Raw genomic sequence first — 18,235 nt, forward strand, 5'->3', positions numbered from 1 at the left:
AGCTTTCTCTCAAGCTGGTAAGCACAATTATTCATATGCATGTCCTGAATCTAATCAGCTTGCCTTTTTTTTTTTTTTTTTTTTGGTGTGTGTTTCCTTTGCGTGTGCTTTTGCTGGTGTTTTTTCATTAGACCTTTGCAAAACAAAGGTCCAAAATCTAATAGGGGCGATCTTAATCTTTTCAAGTCGCTAAGAAAATTAACGCTTAACTCCTGATTTGGTTTTCTTTCTTATTGGGGCCTTAAGAGGATGGCAAATATTCATAAGCTTTATTTAAGTGCGAGCATAAATAGAAATACTCAATATCGGGGGGGTGGCTCATGGGATCATTTGGAGTCAAGGTAAATTTCGCGGCTGGAGGGTGCTCCTCCCTGGGGACCCCAGAAGCAGATGGAAGATGTGGGGAGCCTGAAGGACACGTGCAGGGATGGTGCCGGTCTCAAACTCAGGTCCGAGGCCGCCTGCGAGAATCGCAAGCCACGGAATCTTTAAAGTTGCTACATAAATACGTGGGTGCCTTGTGCATAGCTGATTTAAGAAATCACAAGGTGACTTTACAGACACCGGAAGGAGCCTCCTAAGCCTTCCTAAAATGATGTACTTAGTGTTCTGTGTTGTTCCTACCTACTTGCATATAGCCCTAGTAAACAGACTAATCATTATTAAATTTCTTAAAAGAAACTCTTAACTCTATAACCCTTAACTGCACTTCAGATACGTGTAACTTACATAGTGGTCTCAACGGCACAGCTGAGAATTTCCTAAAATTATGGACCATGATAAATTGCAACAATTCAACCAGGGAGGAAGTCAGCACTTTATGCAATTCTGTTGATAATGCAGGATAAGAGTTTCTGGTTATCCTGATGTACACATTTGTACGCGTGCACATATATGTATATGTGCGCATATACAGAATTTTTTCCACCTGACTCAGTATTTGGCAACCAACTCAACCCTAAAGAAAATGAATATTTTAGGGGTGCCTGGCTGGCTCAGTCCATAGAGCCTGTGAGTCTTGATCTCAGAGTCATGAGTTCAAGCTCCACGTTGGGCGTGGAGCGTACTTAAACACACACATGTGCGAGCACACCCATTTATTTGATCCTAGCATTCGTTTATCAAGAATTAAGCACATGGCCCAAATGGACTCACTGGGGAATTCTACCAAATATTTCGGGAAGAAATGCTATCAGTTCTCTATAATTTCTTTCAGAAGATCGAAGCAGAGGAAATACTTCCTAACTCATTCTCTGGGGCCAGCATTACCCTAACGCCAAAACCAGAAGAAGGAAGGAAGGAAAGAAGGAAGGAAGGAAGGAAGGAAGGAAGGAAGGAAGGAAGGAAGGAAGGAAGGAAATGAATATTTTATTAAATTGAACATTTCTTAAACTCAAAATCCAAGACGAGTCCCTAATTAAAGTGTCTACAAGAAGGAAAACATTCTAAATGTTTCAATGAACTGTGTTCAACGACAGCAACAATTGGGGAGAAATTAGATCGATTAAGTAGGAGTCTCTCAGATACTGGGGTTCCTTCCTTGCCCTTTCTGTATTTCTTCTTCTGCTGAGGTGCTGGCAACAAAGGATAATATCACTAATAATATTAGGCGGTCTTTCTGTCTGAGATAGAAATCATTTTACCCGCCTGGTATTGAATTGTTGCTTTATATCGTTACGTAGACACTAATAAAGAAATGGAGGGGCGCCTGGGTGGCGCAGTCGGTTAAGCGTCCGACTTCAGCCAGGTCACGATCTCGCGGCCCGTGAGTTCGAGCCCCGCGTCAGGCTCTGGGCTGATGGCTCGGAGCCTGGAGCCTGTTTCCGATTCTGTGTCTCCCTCTCTCTCTGCCCCTCCCCTGTTCATGCTCTGTCTCTCTCTGTCCCAAAAATAAAAAAATAAAAAAGAAAAAAAAAAAAAAAAAAAAGAAATGGAGTGTTGCCCAGAGATGCCTGGGGTGGAAACAAGCGTAAAATCCCAGGAAGCAGCTCGTGCTTGGGCTGTTTGTGGGGAAATGCTCCGGAGCAAGTGTTTGATTCCAGAAATGGGTAAAACAAGTTCCTCCTAGAGCCACAGCCACTTAAAATAACCATACGTGCTTTGACCTCCCCCCCCCCTTCCTGAAACACCAGTGCCACCTGGTGTGGCCAGTCTCTTTGTAAACCAGGCCATTCCAAAGACTTCAGAAAGTCTGTTCTGACCCGAAGCTGGAAATATAAATTCCTTCATGGAATTAAAAAGCTAATTGGACACAATGGCCTTTTAAGGCACTTCCAGACACCATACGCTCCTTTGGATGAAGAAGTTACGACCTGCAACTCCAAGGGTGACATGAGGTTTGTTTGAGGCATAGTGCATGAGATTAGGTTCTATTTTTTAATATTTTTATTTATTTTTTGAGAGAGAGAGAGAGAGAGCGTGCAAGCAGGGGAGGGGCAGAGAGAGAGGGAGGCAGAGGATCCGAAGCAGGCCCCAGGCTCTGAGCCATCAGCACAGAGCCCGATGCAGGGCTCGAACCCACGAACCGTGAGATCATGGCCCGAGCCGAAGTCGGGGCACTTAACTGACTGAACCACCCAGGTGCCCCGAGATTAGTTTCTAAACAGCAATACAGAAACACGGAATATCTATCAAAAGGGCCCTAATTCATTCCTTCCTCATTTAACCGTTTTTAGTTTTCGTAAATGATTAAAGTTAACTTTTTTGCTGTTGAGGGTATCTGTCCGTAAGCCCTAAGTACGGTCCGTTTTACTGAAGATCCCTTTGCAGCTGTGGATACACCAAACGCAAATCTTACACCTGTTCTCCATCTAGACCTGTGCCGTCCCGTACGGCAGCCACACTTCACACTCGGCTCTTCACATTTCAGTTCAGGAAAATGAAACGAAAACTTCAGGCAGTCCCACGGTTGCCCTGGCCGCGGTGCAGATGTGCGGCAGCTCTGTGCGACTACCGCACTGACCAGTGCAGACATGAGACCTTTTCCATCCTTTGTCGAAAAAAAATTCTTCGGGACTCCCAGCACACAGTCAGGCTCAGTGAAGATCCGTGAATCGACGTCGACCGCTCGCTAGGTCTCCTGGCGGCCGTGACTTGTTGCAGCACCGAAAAGCAACACAGACCAAAAAGCCCCTCCATTCCGGAAAGTGTGCTGATCTGTTTTGAGTCAAGCCAGCACGAGGACAGAGTCTCGTGCTCGCTGGCCCGGCGACTCAATTCAGCCCAAGTGAAAAAGCACACGATTGAGGGTTTCAAGTGTCACCGACACGGTAGTAGCACGTGGGAAAGAAAAAACAAGTCTGATTTCTTTCTGGTTCCTCTTCGCCATCGAGGCGATTGGACTGGCTCGGTTTGCCATCAGGGAAATAGCCACTTCTGGTTTCACTCAAATCTTCTCTCTCTTACACGCATACACACACGCACGCGTGAGCACAAGTCTGAGAGCATCAGCTGAGAGGTCTGTGCGTGGCCTTCGGGTAAACCCTGCTGAATCACACGCTTCCAGCCCAGCAACCTGGCATCCTGTCGCAGGCAGCCAAGGAGCCTTGGTCACAAAGCACCATATTAGCTGCTTGGCAAATTCAGCTTGATTTCGGAATTCCGTTATCCGGGTCCCCTCTTTTCCACCCCCTCCCGAGCCAGTCTGGTCTTTGTTTAATTGGCTCGAAAGCAAGGCGGGTGGGGGGGGGGGATCTCTTTTTCAATTCCTTGGCTTCTCCCTGGTTGTGGAATACATTTCTCTGTCTTTATGGTCACAGCCTCGTTGAAGTCAAAGCACTCGGGGACCAACAGCCTAGCCGCAGCTTCTAACGCGTAAGCATCTGTCTGGAAGCTCGCTGTTGATATTTTCTGCTCAGATGGCAGGCACGGAGGAAAGATAGGAATTGTTTCTGAAGGGGGATCAAGATGTCAAAATCTGCTCCTCCTGCCAGATTGGAAACAGCTGGCATGGATTTATTTGCACGCTGGGAAGCCGGTGTGGAGATCGGGGCGCGAGCTCTCCGTGGACTTTTCTGCGGTCACCCTCTAGATGTCAAAAGGCGTGACCAGACTTTCAGAGGGAAGGGTCCAGTGGGGGGTGGGGGGGTGGGGAGGTGGGAGGATATATGTTTTAATGTCCTTTTCACCCACGGTCTCTGAGGAGCCAGATGTCCCATCTGTCACTTGCTGGGGATGGAAACTTTTGGCCTCCGCCTGTGTGCAGAAATGGGAAGAAAGATCAGGGAGGAAAGCAGTGCCTTTGACGGGACATGGGTGACAGGGGCGCTTGTCCCTGTGTTTTATGAAGGAAGCAGAAACTACAAACTTCCTTCAGACTTCAGCGATGCCACCGACCCTGGCGGTCAAGTGGAGAACCTGTCGCAAAATGGGTTTCTCGTGGATTCTCGTGGGGGTCAGAGGTCCTTCTTCGCCTCCCTCCTTCTGCCGTCTCGCTCTCTGCCTTTGGCGGAAGGCGGCTGGGCCGGCAGGCCTGGAGCGGGAACCGGTCTGTGGGACTTTCCTTGGCAGTTTGCATGCACTGATTCTGCGACTCAGCTGGGTGTTGTGGGAAAGGGCTTCACCGATTTCATGAAAACACATGCGGACATCTGCGGCCCCCGGGGTCTGGGGGCATCTTTCCCGCGGGCTTCGCTCGGTGTCTGTTTTCCAGCCCTGCCGCTGGCTCACGCATGTTTGCATCTGCAGGGCGCCGCGCCAGAGGATTTCAGCAACCTCCCGCCTGAGCAGAGAAGGAAAAAGCTGCAGCAGAAAGTCGATGAATTAAATAAAGAAATTCAAAAGGAGATGGACCAAAGGTAGAGTGCAGCAGTGTGACTTACTGAGAAATTCAGGTTCGGGGGCGCCTGGCCGGCTCAGTCGGGGGGAGCTCGCGAACGCTCGGTCTCGGGGTCGTGAGTTCGAGCCCCCACGTTGGGTGTAGAGATGACTTAAAAAAAAGTCAAAAGAAAGAAAGGGAGGAAGGAAGAAAGAAAGAAAAAAGAAAAAGGAAGGAAGGAAGAAAGAAAGGAAAAAAAGGAAGGAAGGAGGAAGGAAGAAAAAAGAAGGAAGAGAGGAAGGAAGGAAGGAAGGAAAAAGAAGGAAGGAGGAAGGAAGAAAAAAAGGAAGGAAGGAAGGAAGAAAAAGGAAGGAAGGAGGAAAAAGAAAAAAGAAAAAGGAAGGAAGGAGGAAGGAAGGAAGATAGAAAAGGAAAAGAAAGGAAGGACGAAGGGAGGAAGGAGGAAAAATGAAAAAGGAAAGAAGGAAGGAACAAAGAAAAGAAAAAGAAGGGAAAGGAGGAAGGAAGAAAGAAAGAGGAAAGGAAGGAAGAAAAAGAGAGAAAGAAAGAAAAAGAAAGAGAAAGAAAGAAAGAAAAAGAGAGAGAAAGAAAGAAAGAAAAGAAAGAAAAAGGAATTCAGGTTCAGTTTGGAAAGACAGGAAATCCTAAAATGGGTTCAACATAAGTGATTATTTCGGCCGCGTGTTTTGTCGCGGAGAGTCTCCTGGAGGACTTCAGTACCGATCAGGAGAATTCTTTTCACAAATAGGTTTTATTCTGAGTTTGGGCAACAAAATACATAAGATTATTTTTTTTTCTATATTTCCGCATTTAAAAAAAATTTTTTTTACTTCTTTTGAAGTAATGTCTACCCCCAACGTGGCGCTTGAACTCAACAACCCCGAGATCAAGAGTCGCATGCTCTCCCGGCCGAGCCAGCCAGGCAACCCTTAGATTTTGTATTTCTTTCTAGGTTTCTAATTTTAATTCCAGTAGAGTTAACGTGCGGTGTCGTATTAGCTTCAGGTGGACAATGTGGTGATTCGACAGTTCATATTTTACGCAGTGTTCATCATGATCCGTGTGCTTTTAATCTCCTTCACCTGCTTCACCCATCCCCCCCCCCCCACCTTCTTCTTTTTTTAAATCGTGACTGTATAGCTGAGGGTTGGGTTTTTGGTGTTTTTTTTTAAGTTTATTTATTTCGAGAGGGAGAGAGGAGGGGGAGAAGGGACAGAGGGAGAGAGGAAGAATCCCAAGCAGGCTCCGCACTGTCCTCGCAGAGCCTGACACGGGGCTTTGTCTCACAAACTGAGAGGGTGACCTGAGCCGAGATCAAGAATTAGATGCTTAACCCACTGAGCCACCCACGTGCCCCAGAGCCAAGTCTCGTGTACAAATGAGGAAGAGAAACACGGCCTGACTCTAGCCCCTCCCCCTTGCCCCACGTCCTAGCTTTGAGTCCAAAACGTGCTTGTTTTTCTCCCTGAGGTTGAATGACAGTCAGCCCTCCCAGAGGTTCTCGCGTCTCCGTATCTTGTTACGGAACATATTGACAGTGTCTAGAAAATAAATCACAGTACGCCTTACACACCGCCGGCCGTCAGGGGGGTGACGGTTGCTGACTCTTGACCAGCTTCTGCCTCCACTTCCGGGGTTCCCAGTTTTCGGGGCTGTTTTGCAAGTTCCTAGAATCGTGCCCATAAAAAAAAAAAAAAATGGAAGAGGTTTGATACCTGTCTTCCCTTGTGCTTCCCACGTTTATAACCTGTACATCTTTAATATCACGTAGGGGATACTTGCTACTAATCCCGATTGAAAAACCGCTTTGTTAATCGTCTCCCACCTTCTGAAATTCTCACTGAGTGAGTTAGGCGAGTCACTGATCCATCTGAGATTTGAACTTGAGATTTTCTAAAAGATAACTTGAGATTTTGTGCTTTGCATGTAGCCAAAAAGTGACTCTGTGTAATTTGAACGATATGGAAGCTGGGATTAAAATCGGGTTATGCAGGGACGCCTGGGTGGCTCAGTCGGTTGAGCGTCCGACTTCAGCTCAGGTCACGATCTCACGGTTCGTGAGTTCGAGCCCTGCGTCGTCGGGTGATGGCTTGCAGCCGGGAGCCTGTTTTGGATTCTGTGCCTCCCTCTCTCCCTCTGCTTGTGCTCTCTCTCTCTCTCTCTCTCTCAAAAAATAAACATTAAGAAAAATCGTTTTTAAAAATAAAATTTGGTTATGCATAAAGCAAACAATTGGTAGGTCAGTATAGTTAAAGTATATGCAAAAGAAAAGTAGTTGTTTATTTATTTATTTTTTTGCCTCTGGTAAAGCAGCTCCTGAAAAATGGGTGGGTTTCATAAATCCTGTTAGGCCACATAAAATGTAGCAGCACATATAATTACCTTCGCTGCTGTTTTATATTAGAAACACACCTCCTGAAATGAAAACTTCGTCCCTGTACTTTTTATTACATGTGGGACCAAATACAGAAAGGGTCATCGGTGTATAAGCCAGTTAAACCTCATGCCGTTTAATATGTGAGCAGTTGTGTTCCGTCCGAGAGTGGGAAGTTAGGACTCAAGTATGCGAAATGACATCGGACGCTGTCCAATAATTACGTAGAAAATTTCCTCTGCCACTTGGGTCATGGCCAGGGGACCTGGTTAACCTTTTAACCCTTCCAGCAGCCTTGCTGGTAATTAGGCAAATCACATTTAAACCTTCACTAAATGACTGTTTAGTGAGCATGTACTGTGTACAAGGAAATATCGTAGGCGCTGAGGATAAAGTGATGAACAAACCATATGTCAGGCCGCTGACATTTGTGTGTAGAAGAAGGCAGGATTAGTCAGAAGCGCAAAGTTGATGCTAGATTTCATTTAAAAATTTTTTTAATGTTTATTTGAGAGAGAGAGAGAGAGAGAGAGAGGAGAGGGAGACAAAGCTCGAGCAGGGGAGGGGCAGAGAGAGAGAGGGAGACACAGAATCCAAAACAGGCTCCAGGCTCTGAGCCGTCAGCACAGAGCCTGACGCAGGGCTCGAACTCACAGACCGCGAGATCATGACCTGAGCCGAAGCCAGATGCTTAACTAACTGAGCCACCCAGGTGCCCCTTTTCTTTTTCTTTTTTTTCTTTTTTTTTTTTTAATATTTTTATTTATTTTTGAGAGACAGAGCACAAGTGGAGGAGGGACAGAGAGAGAGGGGGACACAGAATCTGAAGCAGGCTCCAGGGCACCCCTAACACGCAAGGTACAGAAAGGTTGAAAATAAAAGAATGGAAAAAGATCTGTCATCCACTGATTGGCCAGTGCCGACCGAAGGAAGACTGACTTTCGGGCCAAAAAAACCCTCTAACTATTCAGCTCAAGGAGGATCAACTTTATAACAATAAATACTTCGAGTACCAAACAGCTCAGTTAAATCCGTGGGACCAGATGACCTCAAAACATAAACAAGGTTTTGCTCTTAACCCTTGGACATCAGCGTGTACAAGAAACACAAACACGTCGTTGTAGGGAGAGATTTTTTTTTTTTAATGCTCTTCTGTCCGTAACTGACAGAACAGATTCAACACAGTCAGGGCAGAATATTTAAATGATAGGATTGATCACATTGACCCAGGACACGCCTATCCAGTGATTGCATGGACGCATTCTTTTCAAGCACCCATAGAACATTTCCAAAAGTTGAGCACATCCTGTTTTCATGAAGCGAATCTCTACAAACGTCCAAGGGGAGACCGCGTTCAAGGTGTGCTCTCTGAAGCCTGACATAAAGCTGGTTACCAAGAACAAAAGTTTAGAAATTAAGAAGTGTAGCTGTGAATAAGTATCCATCTCAAGAAGTTGGAAAAGGGGGCACCTGGGTGGCTCGGTCGGTTACGTGTCTGACTTCAGCTCAGGTCACAATCTCACGGTCTGTGAGTTCGAGCCCCACGTCGGGCTCTGCGCCGACAGCTCAGAGCCTGCAGCCTGCTTCGGATTCTGTGTCTCCCTCTTTCTCTCTGCCTCTCCCCAGCTTATGCCCTCTCTCTCTCTCTCTCTCTTTTTCTCTCAATCATAAATAAATAAACTTAAAAAAATTATTTAAAAAAAAGTTAGAAAAAACACAGCAAATGGAACCAAAGATAAATAGAAGCCAGGAAAGAATGTAAATTAATTATGTAGGAAAAAAAAGTACGCCCTCAGCAAAGGGGATCAACAAATCCAAAAGTTGGTCCCTTGAAAAGATGAATGAAATTAAGCTTCTGGAGAGACCGATCAGGAGAGAGAGGAGGAGGAGAATCGGAGGTAGTGAGTCGCATCAAGTCTCTTGAGAAGATTTGCAGAGAAATCGGGCTGTAGCTGGCGGTGTAGCCATAAAGCCAAGAGAGGAATTGCGTCCAGGTGGACGCTACAGTTTGTTTGCCGTCAGGACACGTATTCATCTCGCCGGCATTTATGGAGCACCTACTGTGTGCCGGGTATGGGCCCGCCAGCGGGGAGATACCAAATCAGTGTGAGCTGGAGCCCCCAGGGCTCCCTCAAAGAGCTTCTAATCGGGTAGGAAGAGACAGACGATGAACGAGAAGCATGATGATGAATTATGTCGTGCTGGAAAGTGATACATGCCATGGAAAAGAAGGAAGTGGAACAAAGTGAGGGGGCGGGGAGTGCAGGTGGATGGAGGGCTGTTCTGAAGCTGTGGCCTCAGGGACAGCGAGCAGTGGGTACCCTCAGAGGAGCCGCGGGACGGCTGCGCTCAGATGTGAGGGGGTGGGTTTGTGGGCTCAGGTCATGATCTCGCGGTTTGTGAGTTCGAGCCCCGCGTCGGGCTCTGCGCTGACAGCCCGGAGCCTGGAGCCTGCTTCGGATTCTGGGTCTCCCTCTCTCTCTGCCCCTAACCCACTCACATTCTGTCTCTGTCTCTCTCAAAAATAAATAAACATTAAAAAAAAAAAATTTAGGGGCGCCTGGGTGGCTCAGTCGGTTGAGCGTCCGACTTCGGCTCAGGTCACGATCTCACGGTTTGTGAGTTCGAGCCCCGCGTCCGGCTCTGTGCTGATGGCTCAGAGCCTGGAGCCTGTTTCAGATTCTGTGTCTCCCTCTCTCTCTGACCCTCCCCTGTTCATGCTCTGTCTCTCTCTGTCTCAAAAATAAATAAACGTTAAAAAAAAAATTAAAAAAAAAAATTTAAACTATTTCCCGTGACTCAGAATAGGGTTTGGTTCATTGGTCTGATGTCGTATGATGGGTGTAGAGTGTCTTTTACGGAAGCTCCTGGAAGTCGGCCCGCTACCACCTGCACAGTCACTTGGGTTAAGCTTTTAACGTCTTTTTGAAAAAATTTGTTAATGTGTATTTATTTTGGGGCGCGGGAGAGGGAGACACAGAATCCGAAGCAGGCTCCAGGCTCCGGGCTGTCAGCGCAGAGCCCGACGCGGGGCTCGAACTCACGGACCGCGAGATGGTGGCTGGAGCCGAAATCAAGAGTTGGGTGCTCACCCGACCGAGCCACCCAGGCGCCCCTAAACTTTTTAACATCTTGACCCCCTCTGAAGGTTCCTTAAAGCCAGAGTTCAAATTAAGAGGGCTCTGTGGTCCTAGAGATAACCCCAGCTTGGGGAATCCCTTACTCAGGCTGCTGTGGGCGGGCCTCCGACACCTGACTTCGGGAAGGGGGTGGGATCTTGCTGTATGCAGCTTTGAGGCTCGGCTGCTCTCGTCATGGATACCAACTGGATGGATCTGGTTTCTTAATAGCTGAAGGGGGTGTGTAGGAAAATTTCCAAAGCAGTTAACTGTGCTTCTCCACGGGGTGAGCGAACGACAGCCCCGCAGGACCCAGGATGCCAGCTGTCGCTTTGGCTTGCGTGAAGGATGCGCACAAGGAAATCTCTGGGTTTGCTTTGGTTTTATTGTCGTTTGGGGCAAGGGGAGGGGTCAGGATTGATTCACGTTTCTCAACGGCTAAAGGCAATGGGGAGACACCAGGTAGCATTCAGAAGAGGCGACTGAGAGTTTAATAACCGTCTCTGGATGACACAGGCCTGGGTAGCGGAATTCTTACCGAGTTTTAAAGAAGGAAAGGGGGGCGCCTGGGTGGCGCAGTCGGTTAAGCGTCCGACTTCAGCCAGGTCACGATCTCGCGGTCCGTGAGTTCGAGCCCCGCGTCAGGCTCTGGGCTGATGGCTCGGAGCCTGGAGCCTGTTTCCGATTCTGTGTCTCCCTCTCTCTCTGCCCCTCCCCCGTTCATGCTCTGTCTCTCTCTGTCCCAAAAATAAATAAAAAATGTTGAAAAAAAAAAATTTAAAAAAAAAAAAAAAGAAGGAAAGGAAGCCCCGATGCTCCCCGCCCCCCAACCCAGACGTTACCCGATCTTCCCCTGCTTAACCTTCACACGGTTCCCAGGGCGTCAGGAGAATACACTTAGCTCGTGACATTCACCTTTCACTGTGTTCTGCTCATTCTTGGTTTCCCCCCCCCCCCTCCAGAGATGCCATAACAAAAATGAAAGATGTTTACCTAAAGAATCCTCAGATGGGAGACCCAGCCAGCCTGGATCACAAATTAACAGAAGTCAGCCAAAATATAGACAAACTGCGGCTAGAAGCCCAGAAATTTGAGGTATGAAAAAGCTGGGGTTGAAAAGCTCTGTTGAAAAAAAAAAAAGAAAAAGAAACAGAGGGAGGGGCGGGGTGGGGGGGGCGTGCGGTCACAGAGCGTCTGGCACCGGCTGGAGATTCAGCCAGAGGTGTCGGGGTGGGTCTCAAGGGGTGGGTCTCGAGTTGTCGTAAGAGGGGAAATGGTCGTGCACTGAGCGTCCTGCCCCTCAGCACGCCCCCAGTCCGTTGTGTCTCCTAAAGCCGATGCCGATCAGAGTCGTATTGGGATCCACAGTGCTTTTCCAGAAGTGCCTCCCTTAGTTGATCCTGCTTCATTTTCTGTTGGTCATGGAAAACAACTGGAAGAATGTAATCGTCCGACACCGCCAGGAATCAAAAAAACATAAAAAAAAAAAAAAAGTCAATTCCAATGTGTTATTGTTCTTTCAAAGGCCCCATTATTAAAGGGTTATGTCTGTGAAAACCGGGAGGAGACACAGATCAGAAGTGAGTGGGAAATACACATAATAAATGTTTCAAGGACCGAGAGAGGAGCACTCAAAGGCTTCTTTTGCCCCCAAACGTGAAGGCTATAGAACACAGAAAGATACATTAGTAACCGATCATTCCGGTCAGAATAGGTGATTTGCAGCCACGAAGGGTCAACGGGGGCGTTTTTAAAATTCTTCCTGGAGCCCATCCATCAGTTGGTACCGTTTTTGAGTTTCTAGAGCCTAGAAATGTCCTTTTCTGATCACTTTCATTCTCGCCCCTCTCTTACCCTGTTTCAAATGTCGCCGAGGGCAATTTTTTCTACTTTGGATTTCCTATATGTACGTTTCTTCCCTATTCAAGAGAGTGATCCTCCCCAAAAAAAGGAAGCGTGGCTTTCAAACTGAGTCACTGCTTACGTGGGGCAGGATCCTCCTGTTTCCCCGTGTGACCTCGAGGTCACAGAATTTTGGAACCAGAAGGAACTGGAAGCAACGCATCTGAAACCACATGGCTGTTTGCAAAAAGCCCGAGAGTGTGACGCGGTCCCGTCCCGTGTTCTTTCCGCCCCATTGTCACAGCTGCCTCAGTGCCTTTGCTTCTACGTCTCCGAGGTGAGACGAGCTAGAAGTGGTGGTACAGCCAAGTGCAAATACACTGGAGGGACACCCCCCCCCCCCCGTCGCCACCCCTCCCCCCCATGGAGTCCTTCTGGAGTCTCAGCTTCAGTGACCATCGGGCAACCCCAGCGTGGGGCCTTAGGACTCCACGGTCGGGCCCTGAGCTGAGCTCAGACCAGGGCCTTTCGTCACTCTTGCTCGCAGGCCTGGCTGGCCGAGGTGGAAGGCAGGCTGCCAGCGCGCAGCGATCAGGCCCGGCGCCAGAGCGGAATGTACGAGGCCCAGAACCCGACCACGGTCAACAACTGCGCTCAGGACCGCGAGAGGTACAGTATCTCCCTTGTGTTCGCTTCCCGATTCTGGAGGCTGGAAAGGAGCGTAAGGTCGTTTCCTGACACCAAAGCGCCCGTGAGGCCTGAGCTGCCCTTTTCGCCACGACTCGGGTCCCTGATGCCGCGTGGGGCGGGGATGGACGGGCTGGGTGACCCGAGATGGTGTTCGTTAGCGGGGGACGGGCGGGGTGGGGGGCGTGTGTGCAAGCACGTTGCTCGCACGGTGGCAGAGTCTGAGCCCTCACCGGGGTCGGTCGCTATAGTTGCTGTGTGCTTTGCTTTCTTGAGCAGCCCGGATGGCAGTTACACGGAGGAGCAGAGTCAGGAGAGTGAGGTGAAGGTGCTGGCCACAGATTTCGACGACGAGTTTGATGATGAGGAGCCCCTGCCTGCCATCGGGACTTGCAAAGCCCTCTACACGTTCGAAGGTGACATGGGCCCACGGGGTTCCCCGCTTGCACATGCTGTCCCTCCTCCTGCTGTGACCGGATCTTCTTCTGAAGCCTTCTAGATCTTTCTAGAAGATTCATTCTGCTCAGAGTTGCCGTCGTCATCGTCATCATCACGTGGCTGACTGCTGTATAGTTTGCCCTTCGGTCCGCACAACCGAACAGCTTTGGTGGAGTTTACTTGCAGCAGACAGTGTGGGATGATGATGATTTTTCATCCGTCCTTCCAGTACTTCTGGAGCCCCTGTCTTGGAAAGGCCCCGGGGGGGGGGGGGGGGGGGATGGGATGTGGGTGGGTGTGGCTTGGCATCCGCCCCCGGAGATCAGAGAGCAGACACACATTTGCAGCGTTTACCAGAAGAGGGGTACAGAGTGACAGGGGGTCATCACTCTGTGGGGGGGGGGGGGGAAGGTGAGATCCCATCCTTAAGAGAACTCAGAGAACCCTCCAGGCTGCTGTACATCGGAGGGAAGGAGGGAAGGAAAGCATGGGCTCGTGCGGCTGGAGCTGAGAGGTCTTAGGAATAGGGGAATCTGAGACGAGAAAGTGGTACCTGTGCGGGGGGCCGGGGGTAAGAGCAGCGTTTGGATTTGACTTGGCAATAACGGAGGAGCTATTGAAAGCATTTGAGCAGGGTGTTGATACCTTAGGATCTTTACTGTCACATGTGCAGAACCAATCAGAGAACAGGGACGGAGGGTTAGAAAGACTAGCCTAGCGTTGCCAGAACGATGTCCTGTAGAAAGCTAACGAGGATGCTGTGGAAGAAGCCATCCGAGCTCGGGTTGGTTTGGGGAAGCCCTGGAACGAAGGGATCTTACAGATTCCCTTGCCACAGACCAAATGTTGATAGTGACAAGAAAGCACCAGGTTAAATGTTGCCGATGTTGCCTCCTTCCCACACCTCGGCCCCACCCCTACGGCACCCCCTGTAAACAGCGCCCCAGACAGTCTGCGCTCAGAACGCTGTTTGAGCCGTGGGGGCTAGACTTTGGCAACTGTCTCCCACAAACGGTCTTGGGGACCGCGATTCGAGAGTGGGCACCGAGATGCCGCGGTCAGCCAACCGCTCAGACTCCTGGCTGATGGGAAGCGGGGAACGAAGAGGGGGAGGAAAGTGGAGAGGGGTCCCGAAGGTGCCTTCCTGGGGTCCCCCTGAAGTGGGAAGGCAGGAGGAGGAAGTCGTGGTTTGGGATTTGTATTATTTGTAATAATAACATAACCGTGAGCCCAGCGGTTCAGGTGCCAGGGCAACAGGGAGGTGGACACAGATCGCAGGGAGAAGTGGAACCTTCGCTCCAGACAAGAACCAGAAAGGGAGAAAGAGAAGTTGGGATGTCGTCTGAAAAGGGGTCATCAAAGCCTTGGGACTTTGTTCTCTGCAAGAGAGAGGAAGAGAGGCGCAAAGATCCCTCCTGCCCTTCCCCGGGGAGACACCTGGCTTCCCCTGGCTTCGCCCTCCCAGGAGGAACTGGAGAAGGGCCTTGGGGGGAGGGCCTAGAAGCTTCTGCGAGGGAGGAGGCCTTGGAGGGCAACGGGCGAGGGGGTGGGTGCCTCTGTTGCTGGCTGTCCTTTCTTCATGGCCAGGCTCCCCTGTGTGCCCCACCAGGATGCCGCGAGAAGCCTAAAATACTCTGATCTTGCTTCCCCAGGGCAGAATGAAGGAACCATTTCAGTAGTGGAAGGAGAAACGCTGTACGTTATAGAGGAAGACAAAGGTGACGGGTGGACCCGCATCCGGAGGAACGAAGAAGAGGGTTATGTCCCCACTTCGTACGTCGAAGTCTATTTGGACAAAAATGCCAAAGGTGCTAAGACTTATATTTAATAACAACTTTAAAAAAAAAAAAAAAACTTAAAAAAAGTTGGCGTTGTCTCGCTCCACAACTATGACGGTTACAGGCAGTCCTTCAAAGTCTCGATGGAGGACACCCGCGTGCGTGTTGTCGTTGGGCCGGGCGCGGTGGGCATGTAGGCGTCTCACACCCGGCTTTCCCTGGCTAGTTTTGACGATAATCAAGTTTCACTCGCTAATGAAATATTATGTGGAAAGCTTCCAACTGCCCCCTTACGATGCTGTCATTTGCAATCCACAAACAGTCCTTCCTCTGGCAGTTACCTGTAGGCATCCAGAAAAACAAAGTTGCCCTTCTAGCTTCTAGTCGACGTTTCTGAGTTTAAAACGTCCACGCGCGTCAGAGGGGTGCCGTGAGACCTCAGCCCTCCTGTTTGTAGCATCTGTGTCCCGTTGAACTGCCCTAGGACATTCCGTTTTGTAACTTAACACATTGAACTCCGCAAGTTGGTCAGTTCGCTCTTGCAGTCGTCCGCTTTGGAAGAAGTCAGAAATAAAACCTCCCCCTCCTGGAGGAAAGAGTGAGGAGATTCCTATGTTGGTACTAAAAAGTGTGTCTTTTTTCCTTAAACACGTTTAAGATCGCGATTGGTTTCTTGTGATGAGCCTGTCACGGCTGCGTGATCCCAGACAAGCCACTAAAACCCGGAAAAGCTCGGTTAACGATTAACCAGTTGACTTTGCCATCAGACCACCGAGCTCCTCCCTCTGCGGTTGACCGAGCCCATCAGATGCCCTGGTGCTGTTCGGATAACTTAACAAAAATCAGTGCATTTCTGTTGGAGCCTTTGTGGCAAGTGGGGGCCGCAGGCAGCTCACGCTTCCCCAGGTGGGGCCATAAATAGAACCTGGTTCGCCACCAGCTGCCTCTTACACGCAGACCCCGGCTAATCACTTTTCAAAGGTGTTTTGTTTTATTTTAATCCCTGGCATTCTTTAAGACCCAAAATATGAATTTACGGACAACTGTTTGAGAATTGCTCGCTTGTTTTGTATAATTAACCATGGCCGGAGTAAAATAAAGCGTTTCACCGTCTTGAAAGGAATCTGGGTCACAAGGGGATTTGCATTTTTTAAATTGGCAAGATGGGTAGTGAAATTGATCACATGCATAGACGGGTACCGAGCCCAGTGCTTGTCCCCATTTCAAGAATCTACCCTGAGAGCCCAGAGAACCAGCTCAGAATAAAGGGGTCAGGTTGAGATTTTCCTTCTATTTGGCTTCGAAAACCATTTCATGTCTTTCCTACTTTTAAATGGGAAATCAGCTCCTGGTTTTTACGTTGTGAGCTCCTTTTATAAGCTCGAGTCAATTTACAGCTGACTTTACCAAAAAAATTTTCATAATAAATAAGGCTGATCTGAAAAGCAACCGCAGCTCCTGGGTGGGGGCAGCACCTGGCAGGAGACAGGAGTGCTTTTGCTGCACATTCTAGCAGAAGGCACGGACCCAAGCGCACGGGAGCCCTGAGATACTAAAATCCAAGCTTTCTGTCCGCTGCTGGACTCATTTCCGGACGATGAACTGCTTGCAGGAAGCAAATTAAACATTGAAGAAGTCTTAAAATGGCCAAGACAACGTTAGCCTTTTGAAGCCTCCCTTGGGAAGTATGACAAGGGCATGAATTCTTTTTTTTTTTGTTTTTTCCCCCTGATGGTTGTGCAGATTTGATTCAGAAGATGGCTCAGTTGGTTTGCGGGGGGCCTGGCGGCCGGTTTGGGCGTGTAAATGAAATGATCACGATTTGCAGCTGTGTGCCCCAGGCCCCTAGCAGAGGCTGCCACAGGATCGGGGACAGCGCAGTGACACTTTGTAGCTTCCATTTAAGCCGGTCAGCGCAGCCCCGGGTGTTAGAAGAAATCCCGCAACGATTCTCAAAGAATCAGGATGCCCATTTCTGCCCAGAGTGTAGACTCCGGTTTCCACTCGCCCAGTTAATCTGCTACAATAGAACACAAGTCTCAGCTTGTTCATGAAGTTTTCTCCTTCTATTTTAGAGGCACACTTAGAGGTGACTAGTGTATACGTAGGGGCCGGTCTTCCCCACCTGGTTTCTAAATCTGGTCGGGACCCCAAGAACACCCTCCCCCCCCCCCCCCCCCCAGCAAACCCATCCCAGCCTGTGGACTGCTGCTTCCTGACGCCCAGAACTCAAAGCAGCTGTTGCGTGCCTGTGCACTTGTGTGTGTGTGTGTGTGTGTGTGTGTCTGTGTGTGTGTCTGTGTGTGTGATCTACTATGTGACTATTTAATGATTGCCAAAATATTTAGACTAGAGGAGCGTCCAATGGGTCAGTTGGATTGTGACTTACCTTCTTTTATGGTTTTTTTTTTTTAATTGCTTTCTGTTAAATATGCCCGTAATCCCCTCCCCACCCCCACCGACCCCCCCCACTATATTTGTATATACTGCAATTTAAGAACTAAAAGGATGCTAAGAACTAAAAGGATGCCTTGAATTCGTTGTTTTACCGTTTTACTCTTTTGTCTGTTTGTTTTATTGGTGATTCTGCTGCCTAATGACCTTTTTTGTTTTTGTAACCGCTGGGGAAGCCGGAAGGATTAGGTCCCCCTGCCGGCTGCCTCCTCACTTGAGTTTATTGTAGACACTGGGGCTCTGAGTAAGTTTTGTTTGAATGTGGCCAACATGATTGTCTCGCTTTCCTTACCCTAAAAGAAAAGAATCTGTCTGGCACCTTTCAGCTGTACCCTCGTATCTGCCTCTCTAATAAACGTATTTTTCTCAGTGTTGTGTATTTTAAGTGATTCTTCACCTTTCCGAGAAAATTATTCTGTGTAATACGGGTGTTTAAGTCTTTTGTCTTCAGTAACGGGGAACTTTTCCGGCCAAATGCTTTTTAAAAATTCTGCCCTTCCCCGCCCCCACCCTTTAAAATGATGCCACCTTCTCTGTTTCTTGCCCTGTGTGCTCCTGAGGGCTTCCAGAATCCGCCTCTCTCTCTCCTCCTCTGCCCCCTCAAGATGAAGAACTTTCACTGTTCATTGCTGAGTCAACATTAAAGTGACAGGTTTTTCTTTTCTCGCCAAGATTGTACACTTTTGTAAAGCACAGAGAGTGTCAGCCGGGGACAGAATCCAGAACCGGGCCTTGAAATGCCTCGTGCCCTCCTGGGAACCTGGTC

General features: G+C 48.9%; 1 protein-coding gene across 11 annotated transcripts in view; it reads left to right on the forward strand.

Annotated features, from left to right (window-relative positions):
* FNBP1 (formin binding protein 1) overlaps positions 1–18,235 on the forward strand; it is a 145,072-nt gene that overhangs the window by 123,449 nt on the left and 3,388 nt on the right. For 3 of the 11 annotated variants that reach the window (XM_058693818.1, XM_058693820.1, XM_058693827.1), the window contains 6 exons: positions 3–17; positions 4,687–4,796; positions 11,233–11,365; positions 12,660–12,781; positions 13,076–13,215; positions 14,890–15,045. In XM_058693818.1, the coding sequence (XP_058549801.1) occupies positions 3–17; positions 4,687–4,796; positions 11,233–11,365; positions 12,660–12,781; positions 13,076–13,215; positions 14,890–15,045 (676 nt within the window). Of the gene's footprint in view, positions 1–2; positions 18–4,686; positions 4,797–11,232; positions 11,366–12,659; positions 12,782–13,075; positions 13,216–14,889; positions 17,839–18,235 lie in introns of those variants that run through there. The other 8 variants (XM_058693817.1, XM_058693822.1, XM_058693824.1 and 5 more) reach the window with 4 other exon arrangements.

This window comes from Neofelis nebulosa, chromosome 12 (genome assembly GCF_028018385.1).
Source record: "Neofelis nebulosa isolate mNeoNeb1 chromosome 12, mNeoNeb1.pri, whole genome shotgun sequence".
NCBI classification, from domain to species: Eukaryota; Metazoa; Chordata; class Mammalia; order Carnivora; family Felidae; genus Neofelis; species Neofelis nebulosa.